This window comes from Anser brachyrhynchus, assembly GCF_964034855.1.
Source record: "Anser brachyrhynchus genome assembly, chromosome: 11".
Taxonomy (NCBI): Eukaryota; Metazoa; Chordata; class Aves; order Anseriformes; family Anatidae; genus Anser; species Anser brachyrhynchus.
In genome coordinates, this window is record NC_137706.1 from 1507902 (window position 1) to 1531649 (window position 23748).

General features: G+C 40.3%; 1 protein-coding gene and 1 long non-coding RNA gene across 2 annotated transcripts in view; one reads left to right on the forward strand and one right to left on the reverse strand.

Annotated features, from left to right (window-relative positions):
- The window catches only part of LOC308200795 (uncharacterized protein), a 392363-nt gene that overhangs the window by 80882 nt on the left and 287733 nt on the right, over window positions 1-23748 (reverse strand). The window contains exon 9 of the mRNA XM_080607137.1: window positions 1864-1969. Within this exon, the coding sequence (XP_080463263.1) occupies window positions 1864-1969 (106 nt within the window). The remainder of the gene's footprint in view (window positions 1-1863; window positions 1970-23748) is intronic.
- On the forward strand, window positions 292-23649 carry LOC308200808. Its single transcript, XR_013955832.1, has 3 exons — window positions 292-646; window positions 20614-20801; window positions 23514-23649. It is a non-coding gene; the product is annotated as an uncharacterized lncRNA (long non-coding RNA).

Sequence of the window (23748 nt, forward strand, 5' to 3'; positions counted from 1 at the left end):
GGGGTGAAGGGTGCCTCAACTTTGGTCAAAGCCTGCAGTGGGGATGCTTGTAGCATTTCCTTTGACAAAGTGGCTTTGATTTTTCTCAGCCTGAAGAAGGCATAGGGAATACCTCCCACTTCTTAAAGCAATACTCTCAGCTGCTCAAATGTTATATAGAACTTGGGAACAGCCATACTAATACCAAAGCAACCTCTGCACACCAGTGGCTATCACTAGCTAAACTCAACATTGTCAGTGCTTTCTCATGTGTTCTGCACAGGTCTTCATCTGGGATGGCCAAGAGCAAGAACACCTTGTCTGTCTTTCAGAATGGCTGCAGGGGGAAGTAAGTGCTCAGCTCAACCAAAATGGGCAAACTGCCTTTCAGAAGGTGCCAGTGTTCCCTAGGCGTTGAAGAGGCTGAGCAGGGCTTTTGTGTGATTCAGTCACTAGGGTTTTCATCTCTGGGTACGGAATTCTTTTTGATGGACTTAAAACACTTCCAAAATGAATGAGCTAAATTTCCAGGCACTGTAACTGTCCAGGCATTTTCCCTGGCAGCAAAATCCCTCTCTTAGCTCTGCAGACAACGTACAGCATACAAGATGGTCCTCCATTGCTTCTACAAACTGGGTCATGATGACATATATGTTTGGAAAGAGTGGTGAGTATCAGGCCTTGCTTTTTCATCCTGCTTGCACCTCCCAGATGTCAGATGAGAGTCTGCTTCTCCTCTGAATATAAGGGCTGCTGGTTGCCCGTGCTTTCAGTAAATGCAGAGGAGGCTAGAAGCCATTTGTGCACGTAGATGAAAGTACCTGCATAGGGATCACAGGCTGCTTAGCCTTAGCAGCTTATAAGGTTTATATTTAAAAACAGTCATTTAAAATACTTATGAGTGCCAAATGATTTCTATAGCCTTAATTACAGTGATCACGTTAGATTTATCTTTTTTTTTTTTTTTTTAATTGTAGAATATATTTAGTGATGGGGCTGGAATCTTAACAGAAAAAGGAAAGAAGGAAGGAAGGAAAGAGTAAAGAAAGAAGAAAAGAAAGAAAGACAAAACGATAAAATTTTATAGCCTGATCCAGAGCCACTGGAATTGATTAGAAAGCCTTCCACTGACCTCAGCACACTTTCCTATCAAAAAATGTTGTCCAGAACAAGCTTTACAGCTAAATTAGAAAGCCCAGAATCATGGCCTAGTAATACAGAGATTTCAACAGATATTTTATTAGGGTCAAGCCAAAAAGATGATGTTATAAACCTATTGATCTCCTTATCTTTCAAATCAAGATGTGTCAATGGGAGGAAAAAAGACAAAGGTGCTCTGTCAGTGAAAGGGAGATCCAGAGCTCCCTTATGGGAGGCCACATGTACTAATCCCGTTTGTCTCGCTTGCAAAAGAATTCTTCAAAGTTAAAGCACTCTAGGGATTTATTGAGCACTTTTCAGTCTTCAGCTGGATTTAGCAAGTGAAGCAGTTTCAAAGCCTTTAGATTAGTACTACACAATCAGTCCCATATAAACGGGCATGACAAGGCACAGCGTGATGTTTCAGGCAGTGACAGTTTACATGTTTCTGAAGACAAAGGTACTATTCCACTTGCAAAACAAGGATGAAAAGATTGTTCTACACTTTTGTGGGTACAACTGCTTAGGAAGACGAGGGTTTGCCCTGCTGCCTGTTGTCAGATGACTCGTACTGCACTTGTGTTCATCACAATGATGTTAACAGGATTGGCAATGCTTAACAGCTTCTCTACAACTTGGATACTGCCTTGTTGAATAGTTAGATTTTTAAAAGGTTATAAAAAAGACCTACACAGATACAATTTAGTGCACATTTATCATAAAAAAGATGCTAAATTCTGTTACCTGTAAGCGTAACTGAATATACTGGAGCCTTCAGTGGGTCAGGATTCCACTGTGTGATCTTCGAGTACCAAAGATTTTCTCCAACGAGAGGAGCTGAAAGAAGCTTCTGAAGCCAAGATAACCTATGTTATCATTTGCAGCCACTATTATATTTTGTGTTCCATGCCTTGGGCAGAGAAACTTAAGTTACAGTAGGAAGAAAAAGGTTCATTTTTAGAATTGTTTAAAAGAAAGAGCTATGAAATTGTGGAATATATATATACAAATCTTTCAAATTTTAAAAAGGAGAACTTCATAATTAAGCAAAGTGGTTGGTGGAGAGGCATTAACAAAAAAGTTGACATTTTCCTTCTGTTTAATTATTTCCCCCACATTTTCAAACTGTGAGAAGTTCAACCACCTCTACCTGTTACCTGGACTCCTAATCAAGCATATTAATATTAAAACCCCACAGCTAATTGAGCTGTGAGCCACAGAATGCAACACTCTCTCATTAAAACAAAGCCTTGGTTGGGATGCTTGGCAAGTCTGAGCCAACTGGTCCCTCAGATATGTGAGTAACATATCTATTGCCTGCAGTGAAAGTACTCTAGAAAAATAGCAGGGGGAGAGAGGTATTTAGCTCTTCAGTCATACAGTAAGATTAACTTCAAGACCTATTTCAGTGTACATTCATTTAGGCAAGTAGGGAATCCTCTAGATCCAGGGGGACATTGGAGCATGATATTGCCGAGCATTACTAACACGATGCTTCATATATGTGGCACTTGAGCCAGTGCATGAGTCAATGGGTAGAGCCAAACAGTCCACAAGTCAATGGGCCAGAGTTAGGGCCGGTTGGACTGGTGCAGCACAATCAAGAAGAGTGATCTCAGAGAGATCTTCATACAAGAGAGGTTCATCTCCCCCTGGGTGTACTGTCTAAATCTACAGTTACCTTACCATTTATACCTATGAACATTAAGATGTTAATGTGAATTGTACACATCTTGCCACTGCTTTGTTACAACTCTTGGATTTCAAAACAAGCTCAAAGAAACATCATTCTGAAAATACTGCCTGTCATTTGAAAGACTGAAATAATCCTATTCCAGTATTATAACACAGTGTAGTTTAAATACAATAGTTCACTGATTAGCAATCAGACTAGTTTTTACAGTGTATTTCTATGAGTCTGTAAGCACACTTGACCTGTGGTTTAAGCTGATAGCTTACAATAACAATAATGTGCAACAAGCAGAGTTACTAAAGGCGGAACTTGCTGATACAGCTAGGGATCCTCCATCCCTTCTGACAGCAAATACTTCAGCAGAATTCCCAGTTGTGCAGGAAGATTTGGACTTTGTGGGTTACTTCATTTTTGGAAAAGCAATTAGCTGGAACATTAAATTATTTCCACCTTTGGGTATTTTATACATAAAACAATTTGGGATGATGGAGTCAGGCTTGCAGATATATCAGTAGAAGTGAAACTTTTTCCTTTTCCCTGGTTATGCTTCTGCAATCAGATTGACAACAGTAGGATTACAGAAGTATAACTAAGAACAAAATTTGCATACTCACATACGTCTTAGTGTCTTTGAACAAAACAGCCATTTGATGGTTAAAATAACCATTACCTGCTTGTATTTATTCACAGTGCTACAGTGAGTTTTTGAAGAAAGAAGTTGACTAGGCTGTCTTGGTTAGTTGAAGATTCACAGTTGTAATAACACTAGAAATAAATATTTATTTTTCAACTTATTTTTCAAATGATTGTGAGCATTTTGTACATCATTCTCATATGAGTGAAAGGCATGATGCAAAATCACTTTTGCCAGCAATTTCAAATAAAGGCTCTGGTTTTAGGTAATATTGTAAACATACAGTGAACTAGGACAACATAATAATATGGCATGTCAAATTTACTTGTAGCTGTAGGCAAAGAAAAATGAAGAAGGAAGAATAGCTCCAACATAGTATTATAGCATAATAAAAATCTGCTCATTAAGTTTCATAAATTCCATTACAAAGTTTAATGCACATGTTTACATCACTAATACAGTCTGAAGCCTGTGTTACGAGGCTTTCAGCTGGAAATTGCTTCACTTCACAAATTTTCATTCGAAGTCCTTTAAACAATTATGTCAAAATAAAGGAACTAAGTATAAGCATCCACAGCATTCTCCAAGCTTCCTGAGCATATCTTTATTACTGGGAGTATGGTTTGTAAAACATCAAAATCAGGTTGTCACACAGAGATTAAGGCTGGGATTTTCAGCAGAAGCTAAGGGAGTTAGGCACTCAACTCCTTTTGAATTTCAATGAGGCAGGAGCATTCATTTCCCTTAGGCTCCTTTGAAAATTTCAGCATAAATATTGACAACTAACTTTTAACAAGCATTTGGTCATTGGTTTCAATTATCTCAAATATGCCAATGCCTACGTCCTTTTCCCACAAAGGTCTTTTCCCATGAGAAATTTTTGGGGGATGCTGTTATATGCATAGTATCACAAAAAGGATCTCCTAAGTTTGCCTCACTATTAAGGCCCAGCAGAGTTTACATATGCTATTCATTGCTTAGGTCTTTTATGCCCTCTCTTGTATCTCACCAAGATGCTCTATGTTAGGAGCAACATCCAATTCACTTCATGTATTTTGACTGATATTACTCAGAGAGAAAACATGGGAAAGAGAAGTCAGAATACAGAAGAACAAGAAGGTATGGATATTCTAATTATTCCATGAAAACATGCATCCTGCAAAAAGTCAAATGCTGACTCTTGACAAAAGTATTTAAATGAGCTCCAGTTTCACTTTAATTATATAATAGAACTACTTTTTGTATACCTTTCATTTTTAATTCCAGCATTACTGCTCAGCTTTAACACCTTGAAATATGTGTGATTCCAAGCAATACATGATGCAGAGAGCTGTAGATTTGTATTAGAAGCTGGCTCAGTTGCTGTGCCAGACCAGTACCCGACAAAGTGCTCTGTGCACATGTGCAATGATTTATGCAAGTTGCCGTGCAGTTTTGGAAAGTCAAATATAACACAAATTGTATTTGCATGGATATTATGCAGACATAAATAATAGTTGTGTATTGCTCCACACTGCCTTTTATACTGGGGAAGCAACTTGCTCTTGGAGTGAAGTTGGCCTCAATATAGTACTCATGTAGAGTGAAATGCAACCCCTTAGCATATCTGATGCTGATGTAGCCTGTTCTGCCTTCATCTCCTTTGTTATCTGTTCCTCCTTTCTCTTTCCCAGAAGTGTACTGTGAGGCATTGGTGTCACTGAGAGCACTCAGATTTGTAGCTTCTTCCTTTTGATTCCATAAGGGGGTTGAGGCTGTGTTACACAGTCACAGCTTGCAGTCCTTACATGTGTCTTGCTAAACATGAAGCACTTTATCTAGCCCACAGTCTGGAAAAACCTGCAGTGCCAGTCCCCTACAAATTGTTTTACAAGTATGCTTTGTTTCATTAATTGTGCAAGCTGAAGGAGGGTACCTAATACTACTCTAACAGCCTCAGTTTACTTTCTGTTATAACAATGTTACCATAGAACCAGATATACATGTCCCTATACGCTTTATATTTTCATAGAGTACTACTGGCAGGAGATTTGTGGCTGCTGCACATACACAGTAACCAATATTGCAGTGGGAAGACAGTTTAGACTCTTGGTAATTCAGCATATCCCCACTAAGTCCAAATAATTGTATCCGCTTATACTAGGGATAAATTTTGCTTTTTGGAAACTATACAGAAATCAAATATTTGCTTTGATATTTGATTCTTCCATAGGTTTATTCTGGTTAAACTTGTAACTGTAACAACATAAAGAGGTAACAATATAAGGATAGTATTACAGAGCACTGGGCAATGAGAAGTGAGAAAAGCTGATCAAACATATTTTAGGTTAATAACAGAATCTATACATGATTTTACATTCTGTCAGCTCCAAAACTGACCAAGCTATTCTCTGTCCTCTACGAGTTCAAACATATTTCAAGGGAAATGGTGTAAATATTGAAGAACCACCTTGCCTGGACATGAGACAGCAATCTGCTAGTACATACGATTGCCACAGAAAGGAAGATAAGAAACTTCTCTCCCTTTCAATGAGGACAGGACAGGACAAAAAATATAAGCCTTATCATGCAACAAAAATTATTTAGCTAACATAAGCAAAAGTTTACTAGTTATTAGGACAGTGAGACATTAAAGGAACTACTTAGAAGGACTGACGAGCTTTTAAGAACAAATAAGGCAAACATCTGCCAGAAACACTTCAATTTTTATTTCTGTCCCTGCACAGGGATTTGGCTAGCATGTTTCTCCATGTCCCCTCTGGGCATGATTCTATGACTAATAAACTGATCGCATGCTAAGTAGGCGTCTTAGAGGAGGAAACTGCAACAACACAACATAACAAGGTTCAAAATTTTGCTTTTATACTGCAGCACGTGAAGTCCCTCAAAGGCAACAGCAGTGCTAGGACCGCGCTACCTGTAGCAGCAGAGCAGACCATCAGGGATGTCCTGCAGAGGTGCTCTCAGAGCTGCAGTGGCACCTGTCGTGGGCTAAGCCTGCCCCTCCATGGCCTGGCAGATATTCGCAGCAGCAGCAGCGCTCTGAACCCGTTACCTTCTGCTCTGCAGGTGCAGCACTCTGCAACTCAGAGATTCTTTGGAGAGCTATGGTAGGGCACATGGCATTTCTGCCACAGCATCTTTGTAACCTCTTTAGCTCTAGTGTAGCAAAAATACTCTGAGTGTATTATGCTCAGGGACCTGGCAGAGGGGATGTACACCTTTGTAAACTAACAGAGAGAACAAGTCATCTATGAGTAGGAATCTATTGCATTAAATAGAAAAAAAAAAAATCTCAGAGGAGAAGAAAAGAACAGGAATATTTAGGTAATTAAGGTGATTTCAGACAGTCTAGACCTGATGATTTTCATCCTAAAATATACAGAGAACAAGCTGAAAGAATCTCAGAAGTGATTATCTACAGGAACTTGGAGAGAGAAGGAGATAGAAGGATAAACACAGTCCTAATATTAAAAAAGCGTATCTGTGGCAGAGGCTTGGGGGGCAAGAGTGGCTGGAAAATTTTATTGAATAGCTTAACTTCAACTCTTGGGGGAAAAAAAGAAAGTAAAAGTTATTGTAAGAACCTGGCAGAGGACAAGAAGACAGGTAACAGCCAACATGCATTCTGCAAGAACAAATTATGGCCAACAAATCTCATTTCCTTCTGTGACACAGTAAGGAGGCAGCCACCTCAGGGAGCAGCTGTGCTCTGTCCTGGATCTGGTTCTATTCAATCTTTCACCACGGAGAGCTGCTTTCTAAACTTGCAGATGACACCAAACAAGAAGGGTCTGCAGGTCTGCTGGAGCATTGGAACAGAAATCAAAATGATTTTGACTAACTGAAAAAGTGGTATGGAAAAAAAGAAAAAAAAAAAAGATAAAACTAATCAAGGCCAAAGATAAGGAACAGTGTTTATGCAGGAATGAGCAGAAACAGAAATGCAGCAGTGAGGACAGCAGGAGAGCCAGGTAGCAGATTACAAAATGAGTGTAAATCAACTGCACTGTGCTGTCTGCGGAAAGAGTAACTGCTGCCTGGGTTGCATCAGAGCCCAGTTTTAGCATCTCTTCTGAGCACTGAAGAGAGCTGTGGAAAGGCTGAAGACAATCTGGAGAAGGGAAAGAGGAGTGAAAAAAGACCGAGAGACCTATGACAAGGAATTTGGGTAGTTCAGCCTAAGGAAAGAAACGGTGTGTACAGGGTGTTTGAGGAATACAGCAGTCTTAAAGCATACAAATGTCAGTTGCCAGGAGGAATAGAATACAGTTTGGGTCCAGATGAACAGGGCATATCACGGTGGGCAATTATAGGAAGGAAGATTTATAACTAACAGAAGAGACACTAAAGCTTGGGAATACTTTGTCTGGGGAGACCGCAAAGTTCTTGCTACTGGAAGCCCTGAGCATAAAGTCAGGTAAACATCTGTCAGGGCTGACATCACTATCCCGCATATACTGCTTTGAAGGACACAGATGGACTAGAAGATATATGGATGTACCTTTTAGCCCTATTTTTCCTATTTTTGCCTTGAAGGAACTCTATTAACTGGTGTGAGCCTAACCCCTAAACTTTATTATTTCCTATAGTTCCACATCTGTCAGTAAAGTCTTCTTCTTCCCCTTTACAGTTCTAACTTATTTCAGCATTAGAGGAAAATATATCTATTTCTTGCTTCCCAATGAACAGTGGGTTCGATGCTCTTTAGAGAAAATCTGACAGAATTTTTGTATTAGCATAAAACATTTCAAGCTGTTCACAGATTGAATTTAATCCTCCTTTCAATAATCCAAATTTAAATCCTCATTTCAATTATCTCTATATTTTGTAGAATCCCTCAAATGATTTAGCACTAAAGTATTATGTTAAAATTTAAAACTCAAAAGTTATGAATGAAAGCAGATTATATCTTATTAAAATGTTAATTCCAGTCCTTTGAGATAATTGTAAATACAAGCAATTGGTTAATGTGTCAGAAATAAACACTGTCAAAAATAATTGAACTAAAACAAGCATATGGACCCCATTCACTTCAGAAGAATGTCAGGAAGGTAGAATTACAGGATTGATTTTTAAAACCACAGATACAGGTAAAGACCTAATACCCATGAACAATATTTCTGCATACTTCTTTATGTATCTGTATTTCAAATTTCAAACTCAGTTTTCCCTTCTGCATTTGTATATTGAGCTGAAATTCTAAGACTTGCACAACACTGAGTGATGGAGAAATGCCATTCCTGAGTTACCTTCCAGTGACTATACAACTGGCACACTAAAGGAAGTACACAGAGCTGGAAGAAACCCTGCTTGTCCAGCCCTGCTCTAAGCGGATGACGACCAACCAACAGAGCATTTGGTGAAGGATTTGAGGCTATCCAGGATTATCTCATGACAAGTGGAATTGAAAATTGTAAAAGGGTCAAAATTTATTCTTAACAGTACCCTAGACAAATTAATTAAGAAAGGAAACAACACTAAGATATGTAGGAGGTAAGGTGTATTGCTCTTAAGCCATATTGTTCAACACCTCCATGCAGATTTACCGGAGCTGTTCCCATTCAACATGGCAGCAAATCAGCAGTGCCCCTCACTTTATTCTCACAAGCAGCTGCACTGCAATCAATTACATTACTCATGTGAGTAAGCAGAGGAGAAGCTGACCTTTGTAGAGGTAACAATAGATAGTTTCCAATTACTGATAAAGTAGGAGTAGGTAAATCAATCCTAAAAAGCACTTTGGATAACATTATATTAAGTCTTCACTATATAAATCAAATCAAATGACATTCCACATAGGGGGGGCTGAGGTACCATCCCATCCCCTCCTGGGATTCATTCAACTGACTGTCTTTTATCAACAAACAAGTCAACAAATCAATGGCTAAAGCAGAAAGCAAGGGTGAAAATACATCACTGCGATGCATACAAGCAGGAACAACAAAACAATGAGCAACCACAGCATAATACTGGAGGAGTGAGGGGCTTAAAGCTCATTGTTTACCACACAGTACTACATCCCTCAACTCTAGTATTATTTTAGCATGTATTTTTCTTCAAAAACTTCGCTTAAACAGAAAATGCACACACTGTTGTGCCTTTTTCCACTGGAAAGATAACCTTCAGAATGTAAATCTATGCACTTTTGCCTTGGTAACCCAGTCTTGCAGAAAGCTGTCTCCAGCTAAACAGTATCAGCAGAAAAAGGCATATAAGCCTTCACTCTTCACTATGGTATTCACCCCAGTGAAGTGCTCATTTGAAACCCAAGCTACTGTTCAGTCAATCTAAGAACCATCTCACAGTCTGTTTCAGTTCTTGTGTAAATTGGGAACACGTCAACAAAGTTTTACCATTTTGGTAGTCCTACCTATCAAGGTTTTAAAAAAGGCTTGAAAATATTTGGCTACTTTTGCCCTTCGAACAAGCTTGTAACAACACATACTACGTTGCGTTCCTCCTGGCCTCTTGCTGCGGAGTTCTAGGGCCATCAGGAGTGTCCCTGGGGAGACCTGGAAGCACTGCACGTTGAGCAAGTGTGCATGACAAGATATCATGGCAGAGCAAAAGGTGTGTTCATCCCCTATCCTCTCCTCTGGCTAAATGAGAGCAACTATAGAAAATGTACTATTCCTCAATTTACCCTTACACAAGGCCATAAAAATAATATATAGGAACATAGAGGAATTCTAAATATAGTTCTCTGGGACTCAGTTTTCTGGTATTCCACTTAACAAATGGTCAATGAACTATCATCTCAAAAAAAAGTTTACCTTAAAAAAGGAAGCAGTTACATTTTCTAAAAAGTATATAGCAAACTCTTGTGTCAACAGTAAGGACTTGTCCTAGTGAGCATCTTGAGTGGATATAGTTCTGTATAAAGAGAAAACGGATCACATACTTTCAAGGTCAGTTGAATTCCTGTGGTACTTTAAAATGCTTGATCCTCACCCCAAGAAGAGGAATTACTACTCTTATCCTGTTCTGTTTCCTCAAAAATGCAAAAGCTTTTTCTCCTCCAGCCATAGAACACTGTGCCACACTCAAGGATTTAATAACAGTTTCCTTTGTGCTCACTGTGGTCAAGTTTGTTTTACAGCTACTCCTCTTATTTGTGTTGCTGGTTTTGAAATGGCACACTTACAAACACTCAAGCCCACATGTTCTATAATCCCATAAGCATAAAGCAAAGCTGACACCATCAGATTTCCTTGAAAGAAATCTGAAACAGTCTTCATTTTTAAAACTCCATAAAAAACAAGTGAACTTTTCAAAATGACATTATTCTAAGAGAACAGTGAATCCTAATGCAGTGAGTCAGGGATTCCTGAGGTCAGAAACATCAGCTTTACAGAAATGTCCTAAGGGATGCCTGAATATATTATCTTGAGACCTTTAACCTCTCACTTAGGCCTTACTGCCCATCACTCCACTATCAATCCATTTCTAACATTTTACTTTGCTATGAACTTCTTGGAATGACAAGAGGATGATTCATAACATATAGCAAGGCTTCCAGGAAGCTTTTTCAGTCAAAGCTACAGGGTAAGTGAATCAGCCTTTTGCTTTCTCCCAGGAACTACTTATCTTCAATCTTTCAATTAAAGGTCAAAAAATGAAAGAGGACAGCTCAGTCATCTATTATGCTTTTCCCCCCTTTCCTATTGTAAGAAGCTCTGCTCTTTACATAGTTGTGTCTCAACCTGTTTGAGATTGTTTTCAGTGGTAGGAATATAAAAAAAATCATCTTGCAAATTTCAAGGACAAAAGGAAAAATGCAGAGAACGGCAGCAATTCCTCTTGTGATTCTTTTGGTCATTAGGTAGTATAGATCGTCCTGACAGAAGCAAATGCTGAGCTTTTATCAGAAGTTATCAAATAGTATTTTTAGAGTGTCAAATTGATAGGCTTAAAGGCAAGTATTTCTCCCAGTCCTGCTTGGTCAGCAAGGAAAATACAGAAACAGAATTATATGATTGCTGTTTGGTTTTGTTGTCTGAATTTCAGGGCTGGGGGGAGCCGATTTTGGATCTTATCTGACATGCACATGGTGAAAAGTAACCAAGGGCATGGATTAGCATACTATGCCTATTTCATCATTGCCCTAGGGCCCTGTTCTACCAGTTCAGTCAGAGCTCAGATGGGTCAGTGGGCAGACATAAGTCTCATTAAAGAATACGCTTGGCATTGAGAGTCTCTGTGCAGGTTAAAGAACCAGCTCTGCTTGCTCTGTGCCAACACCAGGCACAAGCCTAATGCAAACACAGCGTGATTTTGAGGAGAGAAGAGTCACTAGAGAGGAAAGCATATGAACAACAACAACAAAAAGTAACAGAAAATAAAGGAAAAATGAAAAAGAAATTGTGATCGGGTCAAACCAAAACAACTTGAGATTTCCTTCTGTGCTGTTTCTTCTATGAAGAAAAAAAAAAAAAAAAGTAATACTCCAGATAAATCAAAAAAAACATTTGGTTTGAGGCAAGGAAAAATGGTTTACTTCATCTAACCCACTCAGTTTACCTATTCTTATCTTAATGGAGGTTTGTGTTCTCATAAAAAAGTAATTCACCAAGTAAGTTGCAAAGTTTATTTAATTTTTAAAAAATGTTTTGGCCTTCATAAAAATTCCTTATCTTGTCCCCATTTCTATTTTATTCCTCACAAACCCCGATCATTGCCATAAAACAAAACAACAAAAAAACCCCACACTCATACTGCTGTAACATTACCCCTCAGTTAGCTATTTATAAGTGGGCAAAAACTGGTAAAGCCCTCCAGGCTGGAGACCTCACAGCTGGCTGGGCTGGACTTTGACTTTCTGCTCTGGACCAAGGTCATCACTGGTGAGGCTCCCTGAGACTAACAGGGGAGCCCCAGCCAGCCTCCGCTGGTTTGTCCCCATGCCAGTGCAAGAGCACACATCATCACTGCGGGGTAGGGGGATCATAAAACCGTTTTTTCTGAGCACCACCTTAGCCTGTGCTACCCCAGAAGAACCACCTTTGGTCACATCTCTGTGCTCACTAACACCGTGCTGCAGCCTGGATGTGCGAGTCCCCCTGCCCCATGCTGTGCAGCACCAGCAGTCGAGAGCCAGACGCCTTCCGCAGCGCAGGGAGGGGTGGCAGCAGGAGTTAATTCACATTTGGTGAGCTACAGTTATAGACTCAGGAGAACTATGATTTAGTGCAACATTATCAGCTTGTTTGATAGGTGAGCCCGTTAAGAATAACAGAAGCCAGCTGCTGAGTATGCCAGCAGAGCTTGGCATGGTCTGAGCAGCACACACAGGGGGCTCAGCACCACCCGCTGCTGCTTGCTGCAGCCCGCACTTGCTCCCTGCGCCTGTGTGCCCAGCTCAGCCCAGCGAGTACAGCCACCTTCAGCACAAAGGCAATTCCATGTATCTGGGGAGAAAAGATGATTAATGGTTAATTCCGAATTAAATTGCAAGCACAAGATTGAATTTCCTTCATGAATGACAGTGTGTGTTAGTGTTAGTAGCTGTGTCACACAACAGCTCCATTTTGCTTGTTCATTACAGAGCCGATAATGGGACTAACAGAGCATGTGCAACAAACGTTTGCTTTCTGCAGCTCCTGACATGGGTTCAGCTCTGCGTGCCCGTTCAACAATGGGAATGCTTAGGCACAGGCTGTCTATTTGTCACCTGGCTACCCTTGCACACTGCTATACCTCTTGATATAGATGAAACAGAGCTGCTGTTTGTTCCATTTCAAAGAAGGAAATGTTCTTTTAAATCAGTAAATGATCCTTGGCACAGTTAAAGGAAAAAGTTTACAAAGAAAATGAGTCCTCTCCATGACCTGAAAAGAACCACATTCCTCTGCACCAGCTCCTCTCATTGCCTAGAATGGCACCATGTGTGTGTGAAAGAGACCTGAGTGAAGAGTGGGGCCCTAGTGAACCCACCCATCACCTTTCTAACATTTATAGATTTATTTTCTAGATAATTTAGAGTCTAAACTATGTCACAGATACTTTCAGCCATGTGTTCAAATCCATTTGCTTATGGTTCAAGTATGTATTCACTGAGATTTTTGCATGCTGTTATTTTTTTTAGGGGTTAAAATGATTAATTTCCCATCACTTATTTATCATTTCCCATCATACTTCTAGATGTAGCACAAGCCGCCTTGGTTCTGCTGAATTCAATGGAACTGTAGATTTACATCACATATGCCTCTGGCTCATTTCTTTACAAGAACAGCCTTCTTCTTTGAATTGTATAATTGGTAAAAGTTCAGACGACTGCACTTTTTGGAGCTGATAACAACTCTTGACTGATACCCACATTTCATGGAACAGGAATCATAAGCAATGTTTTGGTCTAGTGTCCTTATTTCTTCTGTATGTTGTAAGGCTAAGACATGGGAGTAAATTACAAAGCTCCTATTTATTGCAGTGATACTATTGACCCCATGCTATTATGTGGTGCTGCCCAAGTGTGACTTGGCCTCCTGCTAAAGGGAGCCACTATTCCCAGCACTCCACATGGGCCTGCCTGGTGTTCCAATGCAGCAGTTCCCCCGTATCCTGCGATCTGAAAGACGTATCCCTGCACCTCATTCTGCAAAACCCAAGCCTGAATATTTTTGCCTACAAATTCCCTGCTCCCAAGTCTAAGGAAACCATCCAAGATCTGTGTTTGCGTGAACTTCTAGGGACCAAAGAGAGCTTGGAACAAGAAGATGCAACTTTCATATTATTATCAAAAACATTCAAAATCTGAAGGCACAAGAATGGTAAAGTGAAACCTGCTCATCCTCTCCCATTTGTGGCTGACAACCTGGCCTCACCTTGACAATGTTCGAAGGCCATTTCTTCACAAAATGAAAGAAATCTTAAAAGTTGTGAGTTGTATTTTTCTGAGACAGACTGACTGAAGAGAAAAGGGTCAAATTGACCCCTGGTGAGACTCTGTGGATCTCAAGGAAATGAATGTAAGGAAGTTATCCTAAGGATGAATTATTCTAAAATTCCAAAGGAAATGCTGCTTTAATGAGAAAAACATTCAAAGATGCAGAAATATATCAGTGAATTCATAGCAGATTCTCCAGAGTCTGGCCAAGTTACAACAATCAAAAAATATAACTGAATTCAGACGGAAAAAGTAAAATAAAGGAGGGACCAGAACTACAGTAGGGTAAAGAATAAAGAGAATAGAAATTATTGCTGTCTCTCTGGAGTCAGCTTTTTAGTAATCCACTTTTTAAAACATATTAAATATGCTGGCAAACATCCATGCACTTTACGTATATCATCCATAGAAGAGTCTACCAGTCTATCATTCTCAACAGGCATTGAAAAGCAGTAAATGCCCTCCTTGTTGTCTTCTGAAACTCTTCCAGGTCCGAGCTATCACTTACACTGAAGGTTATATGACATTTGAGGAACGGAACATTTCCAAAACAAACCCAATGCTTTGAGAAAAAGGTAAAGACTGCAGATGCATTATCAGCTGTAACAATGCTAAGAGGACTCTGAAAGGAGAGCAAGGTGATATTTGATTGCTGAATTAATACTGTGATTTTAGTACAGGCATAAAAATGTATCTGACCACAGGTCAGATACACCACTGTCTGGTGCTGTGTGTAATTACACCAGCAATTATCTTCTTCCTAGTGTAGTCCAAATGCAGACCCACCAATTGTTGCAAACTTCCATACGGCATTAATTTATCATATCTTGCTAAAACATTTTATTCTTTTTGATAATGAACACCAGCAGTAAAGACAGCAGCTTCAAAGTGCACTGTCAGTCCTTTTACTCTAATAGCTCATGTAGACACCGTAGGCTTCCTGTCAACTTTCAGAGCTCTTAAATATAGAAAAAAGGCAGGGCCACTCAAGAGAGACAATCTCTATTCACTGGGAAGGAACTAGCAGCACATATAACAGATGCTCATCTTTGTGCAAAAAAAAAAAAAAAAATCACATTTGCTTGGAACTGAAAAGTTGACTATGTAGTATTCAGATATTCTGCACATCATAACCTTTGGGCTTTCCTCTGAGTGCATATTTATATGGCAGGTGGCATTGTTAGTGAAAGAAGCACAGCACAAATGTTGAGTAACTCACTTTCCTAAAACCGAAGTTGAAAACCCTTTGATCAAACATTTCGTGCTTCACCATTCCATTCTGAGAACAAAGTAAGAACTACTTGTAGCAATGTGAGCAAGCAAGCCTTTCACAGAGGGTGAAATGAGGGTGTTTTGCTGAACAGCTTTGTATCTAGTTCTTGGCTACAGTGTAAGATATTAATGGCAGTGACAGTTTAGTATGCACTTTCCCAGATTCTGAACATCAGTGTATCTTGAGGGGCCAGAAAAAATGACTTCTGGAAAATAAAAGAAAAATATCTTGTTCTGGGGATGGATTTTTTTTTTTTCTTTAAACATATAAAAGGGTAGATGCAGATCTTTGATTGTACTTTGTACCTGCAAGCATAAAGCAGCCTAGGAAACTGCTTTAAAATGCTTGTTTGACATATCCTGTAATGTAAGAGACTGCTTGGGAAGCCTGAGCCAGCTGTGCATCATCTGTGGCCTGCCAGCCAGTGAGGGGGAACCCGCTGGCTAGGCAGGGGCATGTGGTGCTCCAGGCAGCCCCCCTGTGCCAGCAGAGTCCCTGCAGGACTCATTAGTTGTCAAAGTTTCCAGCAGCTCTTTCAATGGCTTCTCCCCATGGTGATGTTGGAAGCCTGGAAGAACACACAAGCTGAACTCCTTCCCCAGCTTTGTGAGCTGCCCTGAGATTTTGCCTCCCCACACTTTTCTTGTACAACATCATGGTCTGTTTCTCCCGTTGCCAGTTTCAGTGAGTGAGTAACGCTGCGGGTGAGAGAGAAATGCTGTGGCAGACGTGAAGGGACATTTCCCAGGTTTTTGTTTCAACATACATTTGTCACGATATGCTGCCATTTCAATACAGCTTTCCTGCTTTTAACTTTAATTAACTTCTGCTTCTAACACTTCATATATTGCTCGGAGTTTGAGGGCATGATAGGCGAACATTACAGTTGTTAAGCAGGTGAAAAATACCAACAATAAGCATGGGATTTATTGTAATCAGTCAATATGCTCAGCCTTGCAACTGCTCAGTACTTTATGCTCCATAATTGTATGGTTGCCACAGTGTAGCCATTCAACAGTGTTATAATTAGTGAGTAATTAACTGAAGAATTTGATGACATGCTGCAGAGCACAAAGCATGTGTGCTGTTGATAGCAAAAGGATACACAAACTGTCTTCATAACAGTGTTCTGAAACCATCATGAAAACTCATTGTTTTTCACTTGTGGTGATTTTCAGAACTTTTCAGGTGTTGGACAAGCTTAGAAACATTTATAGATGGTTTAGATCCTTCCACAGCATTTAGACACTACACTTTTATTGAAATCAGCCATATTTAGGTATTTGGCTGTCTTTGCGGATCTCGGCCTTATGCATACACATATATTGGGCTGCCTCAATACATCCATACACCCAGAGCTACATATGTCCCTCTGTTGGTGTGTATATATATAATTATTTGTGTGTTGCTTATGCCTGTAGGGTTAAAAATTAAAGTTACTCTAATATAACTGAACCTATACTAAGTAGTACATTAAAATAGCTATTCTGTTGGAGAAAACAGTCCAGTTAAAGGCAATTTGCACAGTTTAAAGTTGCCCAGGTTGGTTTCTAATATCTTTAATTTTTTAAACATTCGTAAATTACTAATATTTGTTGACATACATAATGAAGTTACAGTGGCAGCAATTCAGTGCAGCACGGAAAGCTTGTGTGAGCGTCTTTGGCAGCACTGAGCAGGAGAGAGGTGTACAGTGAAGGCAGAGGGGGATCTGTCCATTATCTGGAAGGAAGCACCAGATTTGGAGAGTAGAGAGGATCTGCAATTGTTACACCAGATGAGGAAAAGAAATCTGCATAAGAAAAGCTGAATGCCACCCTGAAATCTATTCTCCATTTCTTGTGCCAAGTCTTGGCCTCTGCATAGGACCTGTGACGTGTTTCACTTTGATATTTTCAATCCATTCTTTCTTTCTTTCCTTTTTTTTTTTTTTCCTACAGCTCTTTAGGCTATCCAAGTATTCCATACCATTTAAAGGCCCTTTCTTGTCCTTTTCTTAGAATAGCAGCACCGCTAGCTGTGCATGTCCATACACAATCTCCAGTAACCTGGAGTAACTCCGGGAACACCTCCCGATTGTGTTGTCTTTTAAGTGAATTATTTTACAGTTTCTGGTTGTGGTACCTGAAACATTTGGTCATAAATATATTGGAAAGACAGATGTTCCTTACGGAGTGACTGTGTCAGCTTGAATTTGACAGGACAAGCCAATGTAAGCTATTTGCTCTCCTGAACTAGAAAAAAAAAAAATCCTCAGTAAGCTATCAAACATAGCACAGCATCTACACATCTAAACACAACAGCCTATAATTTCTCAGTGAATGCCAGATGTGGAACAGTGTAGGCAGTGCTAAAATCTACCTGTGACTTTCTAATGAAGCTCTCATTACTGCAGCCTCAAGTTTTTGATTAGCCAACAGTTTCTAAAATTTACTGTCATGTGAAGGGAAAGTGATCTGGTGTAACACCATCTAATCAGATATTTCACAGGCTGATTTAGAAAGCCATGGTAGAAGATTTTGAAGTAAACTTGGTTTGGTGGCCTACTTGGAACATGGATTTTGAAATTAATGATGACAAAGCAAAAGCTGGTATTTTGAAATACTTACTTTGTGGTCCATGTAGTACCAGCCACCATGTTTGCTATAACCCTTGTTCAGGTTTCAGGAGTAGGCTGGCCATGCTGCACTGGGCTGAGAGGAGTTTCTTGCACCCCTCCTGCTGCACAGTTGGCATTCCGTTCAGCTCTCTGCCACACAATGCAGTCACAGTCCCCTCATTAGACGTTCCACCCAGTTTAAGCCTGAATTGCACCTGCCCTTTGCCATGGGCACACTACTTTGGCTTGCAGAAAAATTAATTTGAGTCCTCTGGTAACAGAAGTGGGAATATGCAAGGGAAAAAAAAAATCATGTTTCTTACACATAGAAAGCAAATGACCCTGGCACACGTGAGGGATATCAGCAGGAGAGTGTGATAAGCAGACATCGCTATTTATTTGCAAAGCAGATTCGTCAGGAAGCCAAGTTGCCCTCATGCTGCCCAGTAATATGCCTGAGCTTCACCTTCCTGATAACCCAGCAGTGAGAGAGAGATTTCAGCTTCATGTTCGCACTCTCCTTTTCAACCTCTGCTTCTTTGCAGCAATTGCCAAGAAAAGGACCTATCTGGTAGCACTTAGCAGGATTTCCTGTCAACTTTTCATATCCATTAGATACCAGAAGGAGACCAAAACCTGCCTGAGAGTCGTCACATGTGAAAGACTGGTCAGCTGTAAAGGACCTGCATCAGATTTTCACCAGTGACCCAGGACCAAAAACCCTTCAGCTATGTAGCCCCCTCTCTGGGGCTTACAGAGGGTGGATGAAAGTCATTTTGCAGTTGTTTTTAGTGGTGGCCTAAGAACCTCCAGCAACTTCAGTGAGGGCAAGGCCAAGAGCAAGGGCTTCTGAGGACCCTACTTGAAATGCACACAAATTGAGATGCATTCCCCTCACAGCACACAGGATTTATCATAGCTTCCCCACAAAGCTACTGTCATGTGCTTGCAGGCTTTTTGACTAGGTATGCAGCTGACCCTAATTGTTTATCGTTATTTTGAGATTAGGGGAAAAAAATGCTGCTTACACTATCCTATTAGCAAGCTAATCAAAAAAAAGCACAGGCTATAAGCATGCTGGTGTTCAGCAAGGAGGAGCACTTTGCCATACCTAATGCCTCATTTTGGGGGGCAGGGTATATAAACACAGTACTACATCAATAGCAGGTGAATCAATTGATACAGAAATTAGATGTCATGTACAGCAACTTGGCCTTTATTGCTTTTCCAATATAGCTCATCTTATGCTCTCTTCATTACCATTAAATAATACTTGGGAAGTAGAGCTATATTGCAGTCTCTCTTTTTAAAAGGTGGACTTTTATTGCACAGATTTTATTAATTTTATTTTTTTGTTCTTGACGAGAGCCAAGAACATCTATCTGTGTTTGTTACATTAGGTAGTAAAACATTTAGGGAAACAAATGCAGAAGATACTGCTTTAATCAAAACTGATAGCACTGAAATCCTGAGACAACACTGGCAGGTTGCTGACAGAGTTCCTCTGAATCCTTTGGCAGCTCTGCATCCAGACCAAGTGGCAATGACTGCAGATAATAACGAGGTGTTTATGAAAGGTTCCTGATGGAACTGTCAATGCCTACGTGCCTCGTCTTTACTGAGGTGGCTGTTCCCCGATTTCAAACGCAGCATGTGTGCTCATGTGTGCCGAGGGACAGGGGGGGACCTTTTCATCACTTCCAGGCAGACAGGAAATGGTGTCCTTTTCTGTGAGATGAGGATAACAGCTGTAGTGAGCCCAGCCACTGTGCCTTGCCATTCTCTCCAGTATGTAGGCAGGTGTCCTGTAAGTATGAGTTTTCTGCCCTAAACACACCTCTTTATCACATAGTTGGTCTTCTCTGGTACAGAGTAGGCCTAGACAGTCCAGATATGTCAGACATGCAACACATTGTCTGCTTTTTACCTCAGAAGCTCTGTTGCACAATTATATATAACATCCTCAGGATCCCTAAGTCAAGCCAAGTGCATTTCTGTGATGGCCCATAAGGAGGCTGTGGCAGAAACACACGACTTTTGCACTGTGTGCAGAACCAGAGAGTGCTACAGCACAAAGTGCTGAGAGATTAGGATAATCTTGAAAAGAGTCTCATTGCTTCTAAGCAGCATTACTGAAAGCAAAGACGCACTCCCCCTGGGGACCTACAGACCCTGTGCAGTGCTGCGGTGGAGGGAGAAAGGCTTGTCACAGGCCGGGCACTGAACTCAGCTGATGTGACTCCCGGGCCACAATACGGACTTAGAGCATCACTTCTGGGGTACCTGGGCGAGCCAGAAGAGCTTGGAAAAACATCCAGCTCTTCAGTTCCTCTGCCCAGTTGTTTTAGTGACTAAACGTGTTTTTTTTTTTTTCTTTTTTTTTTTTCTTCCTTGTGTGTGTGAGTTTCAGGCAAGGACCTCTTCACTGCAGAACTGAAGAATGCTAAAAGAAGCAGCACAGCAAGCCAAATGCTGGACACTCTCTCTACACATTTCTGTTCCTCACCCACCCACATTTAGGTGAGGTCAAACTAGTCCAGTAGCAGCAGAAGGACCCCCCAGTTGGCTCCGCTAACCGCTCACCATTTTCTTACCAAAGTAAGAACTAAAAGAAATGGATGCTTAATAATTCTCATTAACACAAATCACTAATTTTAATCATTAATTTCTTGAACAGATACCTTCTAGCTACGTAAAACTGACTGACACCACAATTCTCTGAAAATTTTCCTTCCTGGAAGAATTTGAGTAAGAACAGCTAGCAGGCATCAGCTGAAAGTCATTACACCCTCAAGATCTTTTAAGTGGATTCACAGGAATAGAGTGCTCTGCCCTAATCTAAAGCACTATGACAATTATTAAAGCTGTGATGAGGCTCGCAGCATACCTGTGGAGGGATCTGACACTAGTCCAGCTATTGGGTCTCGTAGAACAGTGTAACTCTGTAAATCTTTGTAATCCCATTATGGAAATGACAAAGTGGGAAAAAAACCCTGCCTCTGCCGAAGTCAATGACAATTTGTAGTGACAGCTTTTCAGCAAAACCATCTTGTCTAGGCCTGGCAAGCAGAGAAGAGCTATAGGGCAAGGATACATCCTCCAAAAAGGAGGCTACGCAGACAACGTGAAAGTACTGTACTGATTTTGTCACTTACAGGGAAATATGAGCAGTAACCAAAACATTTTCAAGGGCTAAAGATACATAAATACTCACAGCTGAAAGCCTCAGTGTAAGAGGCAATTTGTGAAACTTGCTGAAACACAAATCATGTAATTTGCACAGGATCTAATCATTTCCCCTTCTAACGTGGATTTATCCTACGGCTGCTAATTCGTCTACAAGGCCATAGGAAGAACAGGGCAATGTGCTGTACAGTGCAGACCGAAAAGACATGGATAAAAGTGCACTTAAATGTATTAGATCTCATCTGAAACCTCTTGAATGCTTAACATATGCTTAAACCCATCTGTAAAACAATATTAATTTCTCCCTATTTTTCAGGGAAAGACTTATGAGCACACTGAACTATAAAAGACAGGGGAACCTGTGGATTGTATTCTAAGACTTTCAGACATAAAACCCATTAAAAAATAAATAAAAGAAACAAACAAAAAACACCTCTCCTTTAAAATAAATATAGCATCAGGTAAAGACAATAAACCAAACACTTGCTGAAAATACCAAGAACCATTTGTTCTGAATCTTTTGACTAACTTGCATGCACCAAAGTGAGTCAGAAGGATGTCCCACCTGTGACAACAAAAGAGGACATTTTTGAACTGTATAAACAGCTCAAATGAGTTTCAAAGTGGTGAGGGAAAAGCCTGCTTAAAATCTTATTAGAAAATGATGGGATTTGTGTGCCTACTGTACTTCAAAAGAGGAAAGCTCCTGTACTTCATTTCTTTACCAGTCATTTTATCTTACGCAATCTCTGAACCCTTTCTGATGCTCTGAGGGGTGGGCTGATCTCATTTAGCCATATTAGCTGTCAGAGCACTGACTGCTGGCAGCTCAGACTTCGCACACTCCCTCTGCATACTTGAAAATCTTCTCCCTTTCTCTCTTCCTAAAGTTGTAAAAATCATTTATTTCAGCTCAAGTTCATTATTTCCTTTCTCTTCGAAAGCTGCACAGCCTAGTGAGATTCATTTCTCCCTCCCCACATCCACAAAAGATCATTGCCTTTTTGTTTTTATTTGATCTAGAGAAAATCTGCAAGTTCACACAAGCCAAGTGCTGCACCCTCAGCTCTCAGCACCAGCTATATATAAGTACATTATGCCTAATGCTATAGCTATGTGCCACACGTACCCTATATGATGTCAAAAGTCAAAGGCAGACAGCTTTGTAACTCATCAAAAAATGGCATTGATCTTAATCAGGATTAGTATATTAAGCCATGACCTGGCCTGCTCTCTGATCTAATGAACGCATTGACTTTATCGTTCCTCAGACTGCTCTCTCACCATAGCGGCTCTTCTAAGAATATTGTCCTGAGATCAGCAAGCAATTGTGTTTCTGCTATCTCAGCGCCAATTGCAGAAGCACCACTTTCAAATGAGAACAGCGAGAAGTAAATCTAAGACTGCTCTCCTAACTCTAAGGGCACTGGTACCTACCTTACCTTAAGATGGTATTTGTCTACAGCAGACTTTTTGCAGACAGGTCTGGCATAGACAATACTTAACAGGTCTATGAGAAACTGTAATTTCTTATCGTTCTCAGCAATAATCTCCTGGTCAGTATCAGTGCTAAAGGGTATGCTTGTACATACAGTATCCACAAAAGAAATGTGGCAACAGTCATAAAGTTACCCAGAACAGAAAAGGAAACAATCTACCTTGTAACAAATGAAATTTCACCACAGTTCGTTTCTCATAGATATTCCATTTCCTTAGCTTCAACATTAGAAAGACATCAGGATCAACAGCATCTATCACCTGTGGTAAGACACTTCCATAGGAATGACACCCTGGTAATGACACAGCTGTGTGGAATCTATTAGCACCAGCACTACAGAAACAAAACCAAGGGGAATTAACCCTAAACTGGGAATGGCTCTATGCTTCCCATCATAATATGAAGGTAATTTGTAACACAGGAAAACCAAATCACTGTGCTCTGCTAATGAACAGCTATACACACACACCTATGCCAGTAGGGTCTGTCATGTCTAGGAGCGTATCACCCAGTATTCTACTTTTCCACTGCCATTACTGACACGTAGTATCTGTCACCTTAATTATGCTTCACACATATACCTACTGCAAAGCCTAGTCTGAGACTTACTATTTGTTTCTTCACAGGCTACAGATGGAGACTGTACAAAGCATATTCTACTGAAAAGATTGTGGCTGGTGTGCAGGGGAGAGAAAAAAATTACATTTTGCTTCCTGTTACAGTCTGTGTCAGGAGGAACTATCTGGAGGAAGGGACGGCAGTAAAACTCACTGAAGCGCAATTAAGAATACCTGCCTTTGGAGATCCTTCTGGAATAGAGGCCAAGCTAGGCTGTACAAGGAAAATCAGTATGCAAGAAAC